Genomic DNA, 18,022 nt, shown 5'->3' on the forward strand with positions numbered 1-18,022 from the left:
TATACTTGCACGGACCATACTGCATCCTTCCAGTAGGACCATAACAACATTTAATCGATTACACACTCACCACTATCAAAATCTCAATCAAAGAACTCAAGAAGCAAGAGCAGTTCAGATTGAGGATGATGCTGAAATCAGTAATTTGCCTGCTTTACTAAACTAAAACTGGCCAGCGTATAAAAACCTGTGCAAGCATTGTGATGCTACCCAAACCAGAGCCGTTAAAGGATGATACAGACATTATTTGAGTGATACAATGAACACACCCAAATGTTTCTTGATGCTGACAAATAACTAAATAAGCCACCACATAAAATATTGCTTTAATTCCAAGACATATACATTTCATGATGAATTTTTGATTTTCAGTACTTCTGTATGTCAGGCTAAACGACTCAGTCTATCAGAAAAAATGCGCACTTCACAAGGTGTTTCTGGAAATATAAGGTAAAAACATAATGAAAGAAAACCGGCTGCCCCGGCGTCGTTTCTCCTGCAGGAAGAGGAGGTTCCGTACCTGTTCCGTGTCCTGTCCCTTCTCCATGTAGTAGAGCTTGTAGTTCTGGATCTCCCCGTTCCCGGACAGCGGCGTCTCCCAGCTGACGGTGACCGAGGTGGGGGATCCCGCGTACGCGCGGATGTTGGGGGCCGGACCGGGGAGCTGAACTGAAATGGAAGCACGACACGCTGCTAGAACATCATTGTTTTAGTAACAACTTCACTATTAGCCGACTCCACTTAAAAGATGGTTGTTTTTCCACATATCACCATTTGGTTGGATTCATTAGCGGGGGTGTAAAGGTGGGACCAAGCTTCCAAAGGAGATCCTGCTCAGATTCATTTTGTCCTGAATGATCCTAACAAATCGCACATTCTGCATTTTCTTCAAGTTTCCTTTTTCCTTTTTAACCTCGTCCAGTTAATGACAATTTAGAATTATTGCTTTTAAAACAAACGCAGAGAATTTAACAAGGAACATCATCTCAGTTCTTCTTAAGGGAATAACTCACAGAAGCATATCAATATGGTAACGTGGAAAATAAATCTGAAACTACGGCTTGCAAGAGCAACTTGGAAGATTATCACCTTGTTCTGGGAAAGGTCACGAATGGGGAAAAGAACAACAAAAACCCAATGTTAAAGTCAGGAAACAGAAGCGACGGTGGGCTCACCCTCGGGCTGCGTTGCCACCTTGAGCGGCGCGGAGCTCTCGCCGGGGCCGTGCCTGTTCTGGGCCACAACGCGGAACACATAAACCGTTTCTGGCATCAGGTTCTGGATGGTCACTTGTGTCTCTCCGGGACGACTCGTATTTTCAACGCGTTCCCTTTCGGAAACAGAAGGTTTGGGCACAGAAATATGGCTTAGTAAGAGCGGTTTATGAAGTGGGATGTGCTACTAAGACGTATCCTGTTTTAATGTATTTAATGGTGTGGTTATTTATACGGCGCTGACTACGCCATATAACAGCGACATGCCAAAATTGCTGGTGACAAACAGTTTCTAAATTTGTAACTTCTCTTTGAAAAACAGCCACGCACCCAAGTAAAAAAATAAATTACGCTCGACATCACAAAATTCTAAGTAGTTTCTTTGTTATTCTCCTAACAGCGTGCGATAATTCATCCTGACAGCTTATCCTACTGCTCTGAAGGCCGAAAAGAAATATTTAAGCAACGTGCACAGAGTCTGGCGAGATCTAAGGCATTTCTGTTCATCCCGTGGGGCTGCTTTTTGCGTATTCCTCAAAGCAACCATTTTCACAGATTCTTTTTCCCCCAAACTTTACTGAGTTGCTCCCTAATATTTCGACTTTTTAAAAAGGCCCTGGGGCTCTGCCTCGCGCGCCCGGGCACCGCAGGGACTGCAGGGGTGCGGAGCCCCCATCGCGCCCCACGCGGGGCAGGAAACCCCAGCGGCTCTTGTCTTGAGGGGAAGATTGAAAGACTAATCACCAACTAACGACAGGCTTGATTTCCAAGATGTTGCTCTTGGCACGTGAGCTCTCAGAGCTACGTCGGGGTAACGCCATCTACACAGCGGCCTTGCTGGAAAACGAGCTGCTCGCCCTGAAAATACAAAGGCAAGGGGTCTTACAAATGAAATCTGAAACTTCCCCACTGAGAAAATCAACTGGTTTGGATACAATTCTTTGCCTTTTGTCTGCTCAGCTCCACAGCAGAGGGCAGACGTTTCCCATCCTGACCATCAGCGGCTATTAGACCATTTCTAATGCAGAAGCCCAGGCAAAATGAGCCCGGTCTCCCCTTTCCTACCATCCAGCCATTACGCTGTGGTTTGTATCACGGAAATATGATGTCAAAATCCCCATTTTAATTGATTTCTTTTAAAATCAACTAGTATTGCTGATCCTGCATAACTGCACAGAATGAAACTGCAGGGCAGGGAAAACGAGAAATATTTTCCCTCACTGACTTTTCCAGTTATTTCTAGTGCAAAATGTTTGCTGGAAAACCCAGTTTCAAATGGGTGGTTTCCTTTGAGACGTGTCTGAGATACAACAATGGCGTTTGAAAAGCCAGGATAAGTGCCAAGTGATTCAGAGCTGTGGAATAACATCGTCTCCCATTGACATGCAAAATATATTGCAGCTTCTGCCTCAAGTGTAAACGCACTCTCTGATTTGATCTAGGAAAAAAAATCACCAATTCAAGGTTATTATTTAAAACGACAAGAAAAATAGAATTATTTTAATGGAAGGATAGCATTTATCAAAAAATAAATAGATGCGTCAAAGTACTGCAATTTTCTGTAATAACTGGGAACTGCGCCTTCCCTCTGTTAAAAATATGGAGAGATTAATCTCATTAAGTGCTACATGAATCTCTCATTTATGCCCTTGCTTAGGGAGCCTTGAGCAACTTCTGCGAGCTCTGATGTGTTCAGGTAGCTACAACAGGTAAAAACCAGCTGGTCCATACGAATAACTGCATTACCCTACAGAAGGTCACGACCATTCGCACTCATTCCACTTTGATCCCCAATTAAAGAGCTTTGTCAACTAGACTTGAGGTTTAAAACAGCTATGGAGGACCTCAGGGAAAAAGTTCAAACCCAGAAATGTTGAACTGGAAATGGAGTTAAACTTAAAACTGGAGTTTTAAGTTACACTTAGAACAAAAAACAAGCTGGAGGGAAGGATTAAAAAGCGAATACTGGTGTGCTGGCCCCGTCAGCTGTAGAGCCGGGCGCTGATTACACACAATTAAACTCCATTTTCTGCAATTTAAACACCCTACGCTGAACCGTGAGCCGAACACCTCTCACGTGGGATTTACCAGCTCGTACCAGCCATGTGCTATTCTCTTTTATTTTTGTCCAAATCCTGAAAGTCTGGAGATTTTCCGCCTGCGTGCTTGTCTGGAGCGGCACCGAGCTCATCCTCCCTTTGCCCCCCGCAACACGCTGGGATTTTCACCCCTTCTTCAGGGGAACTTCAATCTGGAACACCTGACGCAAGGATGGAATCGCCACGTCACGGGACAACCTATGTTTGTATCTGATGGGATTACCCAAGGTGTGACGACAAATCCATCCGACAGCCGCTTCATTGGGATGGAATTCCCTCAATAAAAGCCTCTCTCTGACGTTATCAGAACCATTTAACCACTCCAGAAGCGGTAAAAAACCCACTACAGCTTCGGCAACATCTGCATTTTTCCTGTAATTCCTTGTTTCCTGCTGCTTTCTGTAACATTCAGTTTAGAGGCCAATGTTTTTCTGCAAGGAGATGCTGAATTTAAAAGGTGAAATATCGTTTAGAGGTGTCAGAATATCTCGCTAAGCCGGTCCATGTTATACCTATTTTTTCATTTTTCACAAGCCCAATTTAAATGGTCAATAAATCAAATATCGAGTTTGATCACTGCTAAAATACAGGCCGGGAAGAGACAATACTGAGGTTACTAAAAGGATCCAGTAACACGTGCAACGAAAATGGCACATGTAGGCAAAAATATAACAGTACGAAGAGATGGAACATACGCATTTAAAGCCACAGTGAAGATCCGTGATCATGTATAATTCAAGGACTGCAAAGCGATCACTTAAGCAGTTTTATAACACTGAGAAAGAAAAGGAGGGTTGCACATCTGAGCTCGACTTGAAGCTTTTCTCATTTCTGCCTGTTTAGTTGCGTGCCACACACTCATCTACTCTTCTGTTCAATAACTAACCAACATTTCCACAAGGCCCAACCAACTGGGCAAAAAGGACCACGTAACATCAATGGTAAAGAGAACTACTTTCTTCTTTTCCTTTTTTAAAAATGGCATCATTCTCCCTCTCTAAACCCAGGTTCAGCAGCAGGATTTCACAGTATTCTCATATAAATCCATGAAATGTGTGATTCCGACCACCTTTATGAAGCATAACAAAACCCGTTAAAAACGCGATGGAGTGGTGAAGTTGAGGAAATGGTGAATATGTGCTAATAAAAGGCTTTCGGAGCCCACTCTGAACCCTGAACCAGAAGGACACTCGAGCAAACAAAGATTTCACTGAGGTCAATGGAACCACCTGCTCACACATCAGCACCAGCTTAAGCGCTTTGCTGGGTAACCCTTCCGCACACCGCGGTGCAAGAACTGGAAACGGCACTTTCTGCACGTTACCCTGTACTTTCCTCATTTATTCATCACAAATTACGAGACACCTCTTACCCCGTGTTCCGCACACACTTTTGGCCCCAAAGGAATGTTTTCTAGATTTCTATAATCATTTACGTAGTGGAAGGGGATGCATTTTGTTTCCTCAAAAGCAGTACAGGGGGGTTGAAGCCGATTTTCAGCAAATTGTTTTCTAAGCTGGGCTGGTTACAAGCAGGGATGTGAAGGGGAGAGGCAAGGACCAAGATCCCACCTTTTTTCCCATCTCAAAATAAAAATGAATATTACTAAAGTAAGGAAATAGAAAAACAACACTTGTGCAGCAAAGAACATTTTACTAATTGCCTCAATTAGTCATCACGAACCTGGATGAGATGTCTTTCCACTGAACCAAGACAGTGGCAATTCATCACGAGTAGTTTTAGATTCTTTTCAAATGACTTTCTGAACTGAGTCTCACGCTCTAGCAAGTAGACAGATCATTTTCTCTTGAGTAATAAATCTGATAAGCAAGCTAATTTGCCATTAATTAAGCATTGCTCAAAATAATTATTAGCTCCAGCTCCTTCAAACTGACCACTACTCTAAGTCTGAGCAGCAGATGCCATCAGTAAGAAAAAGGGGTGGACTGAACTGAACCATTGAGATAATACGTCAAAAACTCACGAATGCTTCACATCCATGAATTTCCATTTACAGGGATTACTGGAGAGGATCAACGTTTAACCAACACCTGCTACATAGTTCTCCCCAGAATCAGACTGTATTTAGAGCACAAAGGGACTTCTGTCCCTCATCAGCCCAACAGGTTATTTGGAGGATGTTTCTGTGCCCGTGGTGATGGCATTTACAGATTTACAGCAGTGCTGGTGTTCCTGAAGGGGTGTTACAGCCTCTGCTTGCTTGTAGTTTCCGAGCAATTTGCTAGAAGCGGGTAGCGACTGTTTGCAGTCAAACAAACACGTTTGCGTTCAACCAAACCCCGGCACGAGCTCGCAAAGCGAACGTGGAGCGTCCCGCCAGAGCGCAACCCGTTTTCCACGCCGAGATCTTTACCTGTTGATCCCTTCCTTGGTGTAGAAGATGGAATAGGTGAGGTTGTCTCCTTGGGGGTCCGACACGGGCGTCCGCCACGTCAGCCTGATGAAGCGAGTGGAGACCAGGGTGGCCACGACGTCCCGCGGGGCCGAGGGCAGCGGTCCCGTCGCGGCTGGTGCTAGATGGTCATTAGTGGCACTGGTCAGTGAAGTGGGAGGTAATGTTGGGATGGCAACATCTTGTCATGTGCAAACATTGGGGAATATGAAGGGCAAACATCACCACGGTTAAAGAAAAAACAAAACAAAAAGAAAAAAAAAAGGAATAAACAAAACCACGATGGGAAACAAAAGAAATGAACACACACAAAAAAGGCCATTAAACTGAAGGCCGACATGCAGGCAAAGGTAACTACTGGGAACTAATGGGAAATTTTAAAGGACACGTCACTGTGGAGCAAGCAGACCAAATCTCCATTGTAATGGAAGTGGCAAGGGAAGGGAAGGGTGAAAACTGAGCATAACATTTGACCAGCAGCAAACTGCACTTGCGGTGCTTCGTAAACCAGGTGTAATACCCAACCGTTACCAATAAAAGACCCAGCTGGTACTATTTATTAAAAAATACATCCAGAGCTAATTTTCTACTATATTTCATTACCATGCAGAGTTGATTTTATACTATTCTCAATCATAAAAAATGACAGCACACAAAGTTCATAACTCATCCAATTAAAGACTGCGGTCAGTTCACATTCGGAGCTGGCCGGGTTCTACTAATGCCACTGCTAAGATGTGCTGACCAACTTGGTATGGCAGTAGAAACAGAAACGTTTTCCTAATTTTCACTAATGTCCCTGTTTTCTTTCCATCAAGGCTTTTCCTCCCTCTCATAACATATACCACATAATTTAAGAAAGATACTAACACACCGAAACAAGTCTTGCTTCGTATTATACGGAGACTTAACAAACTTTTTGTGCTAAGTCGTGTACGTCTTCATGTATAGCTATGTTAAAGCCGGGATGTCTCTGGGATTACTGCATTGAAAGGTTGGCGAGTTAGACGCCCAAGCTGTAAGGTACAAATAGCTGCTCTAGAAATCCCATTAAAGCAATCCGTCCAGTAAATCTAACAGTAATATTCTGAGCAGCTGGACCCCAATTACCACAGAGTATTACAGGAAGCACAATTAGTAACAAAAACCTAAAGCTCAGGATACCCTGATTTTTTCCGGGTTCTTAACTTTTTAGCCAGCTTAGGCCACCCAATGACATTTTCCACCCAGGAATGTATGCAGCCAAATACTTTCATTCACTTATTAATTATGGAAACTAACTAAAATGGTTCAGATTGTCCCCAGAAAGAGTTCAGGAATAGTACACCTTCAGCATTTCTACTCAATATACCACCAGAATACGTGGTCCTGTGTCCCAACAGACAAGGAGGAAACTGGACACACAACACAACCAGAGGGTGTGATCTGAGCAACCAAACCCTCAGGTGACACACCAAGAACGTCCATCATCAACAACTTCAGTTCTAAACAAACCTTGCCAACCAATGTATCGTATCACAGGGAGGCCTTGAAAACACAGGTCCCAGAAATACAAATACTCAATAATTTATTATCTTCTTAATTATCCTTTCCACAGTGCGACAGCCACAGATCACAATTATGAATTCTCCAGCGCCCCACTCCCAATGAATAGACACCACCATTAATTTCACATTCATTGCAAAACCTAAACTATTTTTATGCTGCCGTAATTATTTTTTTTTCCAGAAAAGCACCACGTTTTAGTTCTTTTGCTGGACTCGGACAGGGCCTTGTTGTTCTGGACCACTCACTACAGGATATTTCATGACACGGCCTCACCCCTTGTTCGACGGTACAATATACTGAGGAGCAACAGCAGGGTCTCGGAGCAGGAAAGGTTAAAACTGAAGTTACCAGCGCTTAGAGTTACTGCTATACCCTTCCTCCAACCTCCAGCATCACCATTTCTCCACTCAGTGAAGACCCAAGTGTGCTGTCAATGTTTGGACACCAGGGCTGGATGATGCTCTCCTACGTCCGTTATTTGTGAGGAAAACTTGATCAGAGATGCGATAGTCAGTGGCATCCTCAGCTGAAATGACCCTCAGGTGGTGGAATTCAAGATCCTGAGGAAAGTGGGGAGGGTACCTGGCATGATCAAGAAGTGGGAACCTTGGAGTTCAGCACCAACACATGCGTTGGGTTCTTCCCAACTACCATCTCTCTGCTCTTCGATGAGTGCCAATGAAATCCCGGTTACACCAGCCAGGCTTCTCCCACATTTAATTTTGAGGCCGTGGACTGGAGAGTTACTCACTGTGCCTTTACTCATCACATTGCCACGAGGAACGAGGTACAGGGCCCTGCACAAACCTCCTGGTGCCCAGAGTTTTCAGCATCTTCCCCAGAGTGCCCGCGTGACTGACTGCTGCTTCAGTTCAGATTTTACACTCCTCTTCGCTTTGCACTTCAATTGAATATTTTTCCCTAGCAGAGAGCTTTAATTTCTTACCCTTCTATTAACTGATTCTATTCACAATATTACTTAAATCCATGAAACAGTTTGAGGAATAATCTGCAGGGAAGCTGTTACAAAAACAAACTGGTGTTTGCCAGCTGCACCAGCCAAATCCCTTCTGAAGCAGCATCTTCTGAACCATTCTGGTGAATTCTTTGACTGATTGCTTCACACATTTATTTAAACTACTTAACATGTGAAGTGTCCCCGTTTTTTAAAAAGAAAGTGAAGACATTTCGTATCCAGCACAACAGGACAGAAATTCCTTATCACCACCATTTGGGTTGTTCGTTTTAACTCTGGGAAGACTGCAGGAGATTAATTTCTGCTGTATGAACTTACAAAGAACAAAACTCCAACGCTGAGCCTCAGACTTGCCATTCTCCTGTACAGCTGGGAGAGTTATTCACACTCAAATGCAAACCACCAATACTTTGGTTTCTCCTCTGTCTCTTGGTAATATTGTTGGGTGATCTGTTTCAAATTACATGCTCTGCACACAAAAGCTGCATTTTACCTACCTTTAAAAATCATTCTGTTTAGTTAAAATGTAATACGAAGATTTTTTAAATAGTTAAATTGAAGCAAAACGCTGAAATTGCTCTAAGGAAAATTATTTTCCTGATAGTTTTTTAGAATTCATCTGCTTAATCTCAAACACATCCCATACACTCATGTTATTTGTCTTCCTCTATAATAAAGATCCATCCTTTATTTAAGTGATCTGCACACAGGGCTTGGTGAACCTGCAGGCGTCAAGACGAGGAGCCTGGGAGAGCTGCCAAGATTGCCGAGATTAACAAAAACCCGGCTTTATCCTCGCGCGAGACTCAAACCCAGAGACATTTCTTCTGACAGCATTATGGGTAGATCGGTCAAACACAACAGAAAACTAGCGGCGTCTGAAAAATAAACTGTGAAGCAAACAGAAGCACAAAGGACCTGTAAATCATACAAGTACGGTAAGCAATGAATAAGCTGGAAAACTCGCCCAGTGCAAGCTGCAATTAAATAGCAGCTTGGTGGCAATTTGCTTCTGTTAATAGCTGTGGAATGTCTTTACAAGACTAGGTTATTTCCTTTCCTTTTTTTCCCCATTCTTCCTCAAAATGCCTTGAGTGCCATTACAAACCGATTTGTACACAGCCGCGCGAGCAGAACGCTCAGCAGCGCACAGCTCTGCTAATGAGTAATTACACTAAAATTAGCTTGAACGCCAATAAGGGAGCAGCTTTATTACTTCAAGGTTTTAAGCACAGTGTAACAAGTAACATGCAGAACAAATCTGTTCTTTCTAACATATAGTTCATCACTTTTTAAAAAGTAACTATGCTCTGGAATATTCTTTGCAGGCCTATTCCTACACAGTTTTGCATTAACCTCAATTAAAAAAAAATACATATATATATATATATATATGTGTGTATATATATATATATATACACACACAATATGCATATGCAGTGGCGTGCTGAGAATATGGGAAAAGAATGACGCTGTTGCACGCCAGACACATATACAACAGATTTATCTTTTCAAGCACTGCTGATCTATCAGTTTTTCTGAGCGTATGTTTTGCCAAGGGATCAAGAATGAGTCCTTGCTCAATTTGGCATCGCACAAAGATCCAGCACATTGTGAGGAGCTGTGTTTGGAGGGAATTGTTTGGCCAAAGAGCTGACATTAAATGAATTAGCCCTCAAACAGCGGCTCCACTGCAGGCAGGGGCTGAGAGTGGGAGATGACATTAAAACCATCACAATACAATTTCAATTTGGGATCGATAGATGGGGAAAGTCACTTGATTTATCTGTCTGCATCTAACGAAGTTAAAGTCTAATGAAAATAAGTTTAAACCAAAGCAAAACATTTCAAGCAGTCATTTTTTTCTGCTTCGCGTAATAATTTTTCTGATGTAGTAACCGGGGCAACAGAACAATGTCTAAACTACTAAATAGACAGGTAGCGTTCAGCTACTGAAACCCAGTCACGGCGGGACACCCAGCAACCCGCCAACAGGGCGACGGAGGCAGAAAATGAGAAAAGCAGCGTTTTCTTAACTTTCCGCTGGAAATGATTTTTCCTCCCGGTACGTATGGTTTACATGGGATTGCGACACGCCGCGTCGTGCGTCTGTGCTACCTGTGGGAAGACAATCTGAACATGGACCCCACCGATGCAGGCAGGCGAAGATTCCTCCTCCATTAGCCCTGGCTTCTCAAACACATCTGCATCAGCCATTTCTCACAGCCCTTGTCAAGCCGCTCTTTCCAAGGGTTTCATCTGAACAGACAGCACTTATTGCAACTATTTTATTAATATCACAAGGAGCTGGACTCAAAGAAATAACCATCGATGACTTCTATAACTTGGATCCTTCACCAGCAAAAGCACAAACGTAAGGCTGGTAAAGTCTAAAAGGCACCAGTTAGTTTTACTCTGATATAGAAAACATTTACACATTAGTTTTATGCTAACGTGGGATCCAGCGTTTAATTGCACAGGAAAAAGCAGCCCCGTGTTTTTAGTGAAATTCACTGTGGTGTGACGACAAACGACCGTGTGTCCGCGGTGCTACTCAACCAGCAGCGCTGCAGGATGCTGATGCGATCAAAACAACTCTGTCAAACACACCACACCTGAAAACCGGTCATTGAAATGCTCCATTTGTTAGCTAATTATTAGAAATACTTTCCATGTCGTCCAGCCCCTCCGGTTTAAATTTCCTTTTTCCTCCTTTTTTCCTCGTGTGGCGCATTATTGGCACATTCACGGCTTCCTCCTGCCGTGGGCAATGACATTCCTGTGATCCCACGGGATACAGGACACAAAGGAAAAGCGGATTGGAATGTTGTCTGTGATCTGCCTGGGCTTTGCTGCTGTGTCGGAACGACCTGGGCCGGGTCCCCCTCATCTGTGTCACAACCTGCCGCGGGACGCCTGGACTCTAACATACGAAATTAAGATGCATAAACACCTTAAGAACTAGCTATTGGCCATATTTAGGCTATTCTTGGCCATGCTCTGACCTAGAACAACTGAAAACAGCAAAATACTGTTTTGCCAAAAAATCTGTTGGAAAAAACATGATGTAAGACACTCAGATCTCCAAACATCTTGAATAACATAAGAAAAAACACACCTTGGGGGTACTAATATGTTTGACTGGGAATATTCAGATAAAACAATGTACTTGATATCTAATATTTTTCACATAAACCACAGTGACTGGCTCAATGTAATAAGTATGAAATAATAAAACCAGGGAGTGCATGCTATACAACTATCCTTTAAAAACTGGCTTTCTCTCCTATTTTTCCCCATTTTTATTCATATCGAATTGTTGTCCTTCTTCAAATGCTTAATTCCTAAATTTATTAATATGTCAGGAGGGACATCACCTTGTTATTCCGAGTAGTTCCTTACATGATACCATAATCAAAGGAAAACACATTTACTAGTGGTAATAAGTTCTTCCAGGACAAACGGCCACAATGGTTGGTGCTCTGTCTCAATACATCAATTACAGTATTAATAACTGAATTACTTCCTTCCCTTGGAAAGAAGTAATTAAAAGGAATCTATCAGACTCCTATTCTTCTACTAAAAAGGTGCTTTCATGCAAAACTGATAAAGTAAATCAACAGATAAGGGGAAAAAAAAGTGTATTAAATGAATTTATGGTGTGAGACATGGATCTACGTCTGCCTGAGGTGACCGTGAAAAGACAACAAAATTCACTAGTTCAGAGAAAATTCAACATGATGTCAACAGTTGTGCACAAAATCGCACTTTGTGGGGTAATTTAAACCGCACAACTTTGTGATTTTGCTGTATTAGGGGATTTGTCAAAAAATCAACCACACGAGGACAACAGGCTCAGGAGACAGAACGCACAGAGTGGGCATATATTAGATTATATTGCAGTGTTTTATACATTGTCTGCCATGATTACCTGAGAATCCCTTAGTAATGCGTACCATTGGATAGAAAAGACATTTGGTACCAAAACGGACGGGAAAATGGTAGAATCTTTGATAATGGTATTTTTCCAGTGCTTTTTTTTATATGTTCTCATGGCAATAGTATCTTAGTATCATTTTGTTCCGCCACTCTACTTGGCCAAAGAAACCTCCATCTATTGGTTTTATGAACCAATTATTTTACTTTCAATAAGTCGTTTAAAACAATGACTTCAATTTTTGTAGCATTTCAATGATTTTGGCTCTGACACCCAGGCCGTGAGGGCTGGGAAATGGAGGCGCTGTCTCTAGCAGATTGCAAAGCCCAACGCAACCCTGCATTCCTTGGGAACACACCTTCCCCCAGGGAAAAGCAACCCTCATTTTCCTATGAAATGAAACAGAGAGGCTTCCATATTTCTCTATGCAGACACTTCTTGCCTGAAGCGGGCAGGCAAAACGCCTCTTTTTTTTTTTAATTGCCTTAGATTAATTTACATTACCACTGGGAATGAGAAGAGTTATTTACTCTTCACTCAACACATACTCCTTGGAAAAGCTCACTTAAAACACACAACAAACAAATGCCTCATACCTCGTCAGTATGATTTTAAGCCTTTTTTGCTTCTACACTCTAATGGACAACGATGGGCGCTGCATAAATTGAGACTATATAAATATACTAATAAACACATCCTGACCACGGAGTTGAAAGGAAGTCATAAAATCCATTCTGATAAGAACACTCCTCTTTCATTTCATGATGAAATGGTGTAGAGGAAACAATTTGGCCGTTTTCCTGTGTCTGAAAACAAGCATTAAAAGGCGTGCCGGGCGTCGGTGACGCAGGAACCCCCAGGTCGGATCAGATAGCGGATCGGATATAAAGCAATTTGGATCACAAGAGCATTTGGATCACGAGACTCACCTCACCAAAAAAGCCAAACATATCTCTACCTGTCCCTGAGGAGTTTGAAACTACTGCTAAACAGATTTTGTAACTGGAAAGTAAGTCAAATCTTAACTACACTTTGCAAAATGATGGATGTGACCATCTTAAAGTTTCCTAGTATTTAATTTTCTCTTTGAGAAATGAGAGTCAAAACCCCTAAACAAAATACAAATACAGAACGAGGCAGTAAAAATGCATATAAATGTACCAAAACCCCCTGTATCCTCTTAATGTAAATGTTCTTCAAGCGAACTCTTATGCCAACTAAAAAAAGCCTCTTGAGAACAGTAGAGCCTGCAACAATATGTGGTAACTCGACTTCAACAATAACAGGACCGCAATGATTTTATTCCAAAAGCTGATGCGTAACGTTTGTGCAAAGCTCTTTCTGGAACGGCTCCCACTAAAAACCCCGTGTATTTTGGGAGGCGCTGGTTTTTACAGCAGCTATTTCCACACCTGAAGAGTTCAAGATTGTTCCTTCTGCCCCACATTTCCCTGGGAATTCTGCTAATAATTTCTTTGATCACCCTGAGCGAATCGCTCGGTTCCTGTCTCACCTTGGGTGTTTCTGGCAGCGCTGGTGGGTCTCCGCACGCCCCAGGTAACTGGGGCTGCCAGTTCTGTCAATGCTACAAATAACTCACAAGAACCAGTTCAACCAGGCGGGTTCAGGACTAAGTCAGTGCATGGATAGCAGAGCAGAAGCAACGCACTGGTACCGGGATCAAATCATGCTCCTTGATGAGTTAATAACGTATTTTCAAAGAAACACCACAGGGTAATTGCTCTTTTTCCTCTTATTTCTCAGTAACAGTCTAAACTGAAATAAATTACCTCGAGCTAATCCACCAGGTGCAATTCCTGCAGTGCTGCTTCTTGCATATAACTTTGATAAACCTTGATTTTAAGTGGAAATACTTTATTTAAATGACCGTAAAGCTCCTCAAAGTTTCCACTGGATAAAATGTAAGGTATCTGAGGTTTATAGGCGGTTGCAGCACCCAGGATTTCTCCAAATATCAGCTTTCTCTGAGAAATAACTTGGAAATGAAAGATAACCTCCCTCCGTTTGGGGTCTGTTGACGCTTCCGACGATTCTGACAAGCTCAAGTTCCAACGGCCGAGCCTGAAGAAGCTGTTTGTGTATCCAAATTATACTCATTTCTGCTAATCTCTTTCTCAAACATTGACTTATTTATAACTACTTATTTCTTATATGTATCTAGTGCACTCCACTTGTCTTTCGGTCAGGTTGATACACACGACTGTTTTTTTAAGGGAGAGAGGGTCCCAAGCAAACCCCACCTTTCCTCTTTTAGGCTATAACCAGGTATGCAGCAATACTACCAGACGTGGTACTGGCGTTTCTTACAATCATTTCAACCGGATTTCTCCATTAAAGACCATATTTACCACTCACAAGTACCTCAGACTCACTGTTTTTATAGAAACCAGATGAGGTGTCAGGATGGTCGGGAATTCACACAAAGGACACAAAAGCCAATCCTATGAACTCTTAATTAAGATTTTTTTGCTTTCTATTTTTAAAGAGCAAGGTAACATTCTTCTGCTTCTTCATATTTCTGATTTTAACAGAAATAGTAAAGCCCATCAGCAGTTTTAAAATAGATCTTCTTTCACTAGCACAGAGGCTTGGGAATTTGCTTTGCACACCACAGCACAAGGTTATTCCCCAAATGGACATTTTAAACGTGGGTACTCTGGTCATTTACCGCTGTCAAAAGCTCCTGCCTAACGAGATGAACAAGCAGTCCCATGGCAAACGGTGCTGAAGAAGAGACAGAGAAAGGCCACAGACCCGAGTCCCGAGGTGAGGTGTTCACTGCTGAGACACAATTGAATGCACGCCATCAGAAATGAGTGTTAGAGTCACTTATTTCTTCCATTTATTTGATTTCCTTATGCTATAAAACCCATAAGCCTATTACCTTGTCAAGACTGCTGGAAAATCAGAAGAGAGTCTTCTAGATTCAGATATTCAATGGGACGAATGCCATTACATTTGCAACCAAACTGTAAACCAGTCATCCTCCTTTTTCTCCACTTGGCATTCAGCTGTCTCTGATATTACTGTATAATTTAGCAACTCTGAAATATAAGCAATCAGTTAAGACCATATCCACACGTTTGTTCCCCCCTCTGGTGCGAGACTGACAAAACCTGATCTTTTCCTTTACAACACGGGGCTGGGATCAATTACAAATGAAGGCTACTCCTGTCAATCCGCATCACTCTGTTTACGAATAATAAAGGCCTTTGGCAGTCATGACAGATAACAAAATGAAGCTATTCCTGCCATTATACCATTCATCTAAACAAGAAACAACCAAAAACCTCTAAAAATAAACACCCACGGTGATTCAATGAACACGTCCCACACAGCCGATGTTCCTAGGAGCTGGTCACACCGAATACATTTGCGTTTGCTCAATACCAAGCTGCCAGAAACAACTATTATATAAAATACAAGAGGATAATCAGAACGTGAAACTGGTGGACTCGGTAAGTGATATTCCAGTAAATATATCTGCTTTTCTTAGCCCTTCTGGTGGCAAAGAGACTGTTACTGAACCGAGCAGCTCTGCGGGGAATTCACGATGACCCACAAGAGATGATTTAAAACAGGAACTCAAAGTCTCTGAGCCTCTTTCACAGTGTAGACGCAACCTGGTTCACTGGTATTTATTCATACAGAATAAATACCAGCACAGGGTAGAAAACATGTACTAATACGTGTTGAGTGTTTCTCAAAATACATGGAAGCTTTTTGCTCCTCCAGGTTCTTTCTCTGCCTCCACCAAACGTTCCTTACCTATTACTGCTCTTTACAATACATCTATTTCAAACACAAGTACCTTTTAGCCATTCGCTTCACTCAGGAAAACCAAAACGAAACAGGAGCCACAGTCCAAGTGTTTCCACGTGTAAGTGCACGAGCCGCAAGCCCCGTAACCCGAATTTGTACCGAGCAGACTGAAATTGCAGCCCCATGCGACACCAGCACCTTCACCGGGCTGCGCTTTGCTTTGCCAACTCAACTGTGAATACAGCCAGAAAACGAGAAATGAAAAGCAATAAGCGCCATCAAAATATCCCATCAATTTTGTTATGCCTGCCTGCGATTCACCGCGCGCCGGCAAACATTAATCTATTACTAATTTAATCTAAATTAGAGCAATTTATTTCAAGCGCGTGCCAAGTTTATATGTGAATAGTCTATTGAATACAGAATATGAGAGCTGGTTGGGGCCCGGTTTCATGAAGTTAAAATTCAAGAAGTTTATGATTTGGTGTAGTTTAATCAGCTGGACTTCTCAACAAGACTATATATAAGCAGGGGCCATAAGAGGGAATAAATAAAGGCCGTTTTTTAAACAGGGATTGAGTCAAGAAATTAACTGAATTAAATCAGCTTTCTGGTCATTTTGGAGATGAGAAACAGGAAACTGGGGAAGACTAACTAAGCAAGGTAAATTAAAATCAAAATTAAAATGAAAAATGTCTTTCAGCATTAAAGAGGAGAACATACTGTTATGTTTACCGAAAATTAGCAATGGAGTGTACACAGCCAGTAACAAAACATTCTCGGAGTCTGGCTCTGGTTTTACAAAACCCTGTTTGGAGTCAGTTTGATTTCAGATGCTGTTTGTGTTCCTGAAACACAACTTTCCAACGGAGCCTCCCAAGCTGTTCATCCCCCATTCACGGATATTCGGATATTGTCAGACGGGTTTGAAAAGCTTTCGCCCGCTTACAACACAAGCACCGTCATTATCTTTTAAAAACCTCATTGTGCCGTCAGTATTGAGATGGTATTTGTTACATTTGCCGCTGTTAGAGTTTCTCACAGAACTGTAGCTGCCTACAGCATCCTAGAACTTTCATTTAAAAACGAGTATTTATACATGCGAATATTTTATATATGCAAATATATGTGTGCACAGAAGAGGTGATGTGCATGTACCGTGGTGTTGAGGAAATTACTTGGATTTCATAATACAAGAACTGCCCCAATAGCCAAAATATTTTAAATGGCATATACTGTATAGAAGATATTTGGCTCATATCACAGTCCCATTACCTTCTGTATTATTTTCTAAATGTGAGACACAATTTTTGACATAAACTGTGATAAACGCTGTATGAATATCATGTTTCAATATGGCAGCTGGTTGCGTACATTTAAAAGCTCTCTGAGGAAAAAAACCCATGGATTTATGTCAATATATGACAGACAAAAGGGAGCAGGGTTCTCGAGGGGAGAGGAAATTCCCCCACTGGGTCTGGCTCTGAAGAGCCTCATGGGAGTGGATTCTCCATCCTGCTCCTTTGGGATCTTCTCCCCACCCAGACGGGATCTCCCAAATCAACCCTTCCATTAAAACACCTAAAACTGGGCAAGACAGAAAGAACATGAAGAATACCCCAAATAACCCTCCTCTTTGATTGCACAGACTTTTTTTCACCTTACTCGTCCGTTTCCCCTGCAATACCCTGTGGCTTTTTCAAGTACACCTATGGTCTCCAAAAGCTCCATAGAGTTCCAGAGGCTGAGAAAATATTTACTGTATTACCCTGACAACACCACCAAATGTTTTGATTCACAGTATGTGACTGCATACGAAATACTCTAAAAAACTACCTCTATAAATGTGAGAGCGCCTGAGAAGTTACATTTGATATCTGTGAAATCATCCAAAATAGGTTCTGAAGTAACACGTGAGATTTCTGCCTCTGGGCTTGGACCAGACGAGGGGAGAAGTTAAATTTATGTTAATTTTTACATATGGAAAATACCCAAAAGTGCAACTGAGTTTTTCGAAGCAGAGCACAAACCTGTCAGTGCCAACTGTTGGAT

General features: G+C 42.1%; 1 protein-coding gene across 11 annotated transcripts in view; it reads right to left on the minus strand.

Annotated features, from left to right (window-relative positions):
• The window catches only part of NEO1 (neogenin 1), a 160,943-nt gene that overhangs the window by 31,544 nt on the left and 111,377 nt on the right, over positions 1-18,022 (minus strand). For 6 of the 11 annotated variants that reach the window (XM_065077126.1, XM_065077118.1, XM_065077117.1 and 3 more), the window contains exons 8-10: positions 5,688-5,907; positions 1,176-1,330; positions 521-669 (exon numbers count right to left, since the gene is read on the minus strand). In XM_065077126.1, coding sequence (XP_064933198.1) covers positions 521-669; positions 1,176-1,330; positions 5,688-5,907 — 524 coding nt within the window. The remainder of the gene's footprint in view (positions 1-520; positions 670-1,175; positions 1,331-5,687; positions 5,908-18,022) is intronic. The other 5 variants (XM_065077127.1, XM_065077122.1, XM_065077124.1 and 2 more) reach the window with 1 other exon arrangement.

The sequence above is a fragment of the Columba livia genome, chromosome 11, assembly GCF_036013475.1.
Source record: "Columba livia isolate bColLiv1 breed racing homer chromosome 11, bColLiv1.pat.W.v2, whole genome shotgun sequence".
NCBI lineage: Eukaryota > Metazoa > Chordata > Aves > Columbiformes > Columbidae > Columba > Columba livia.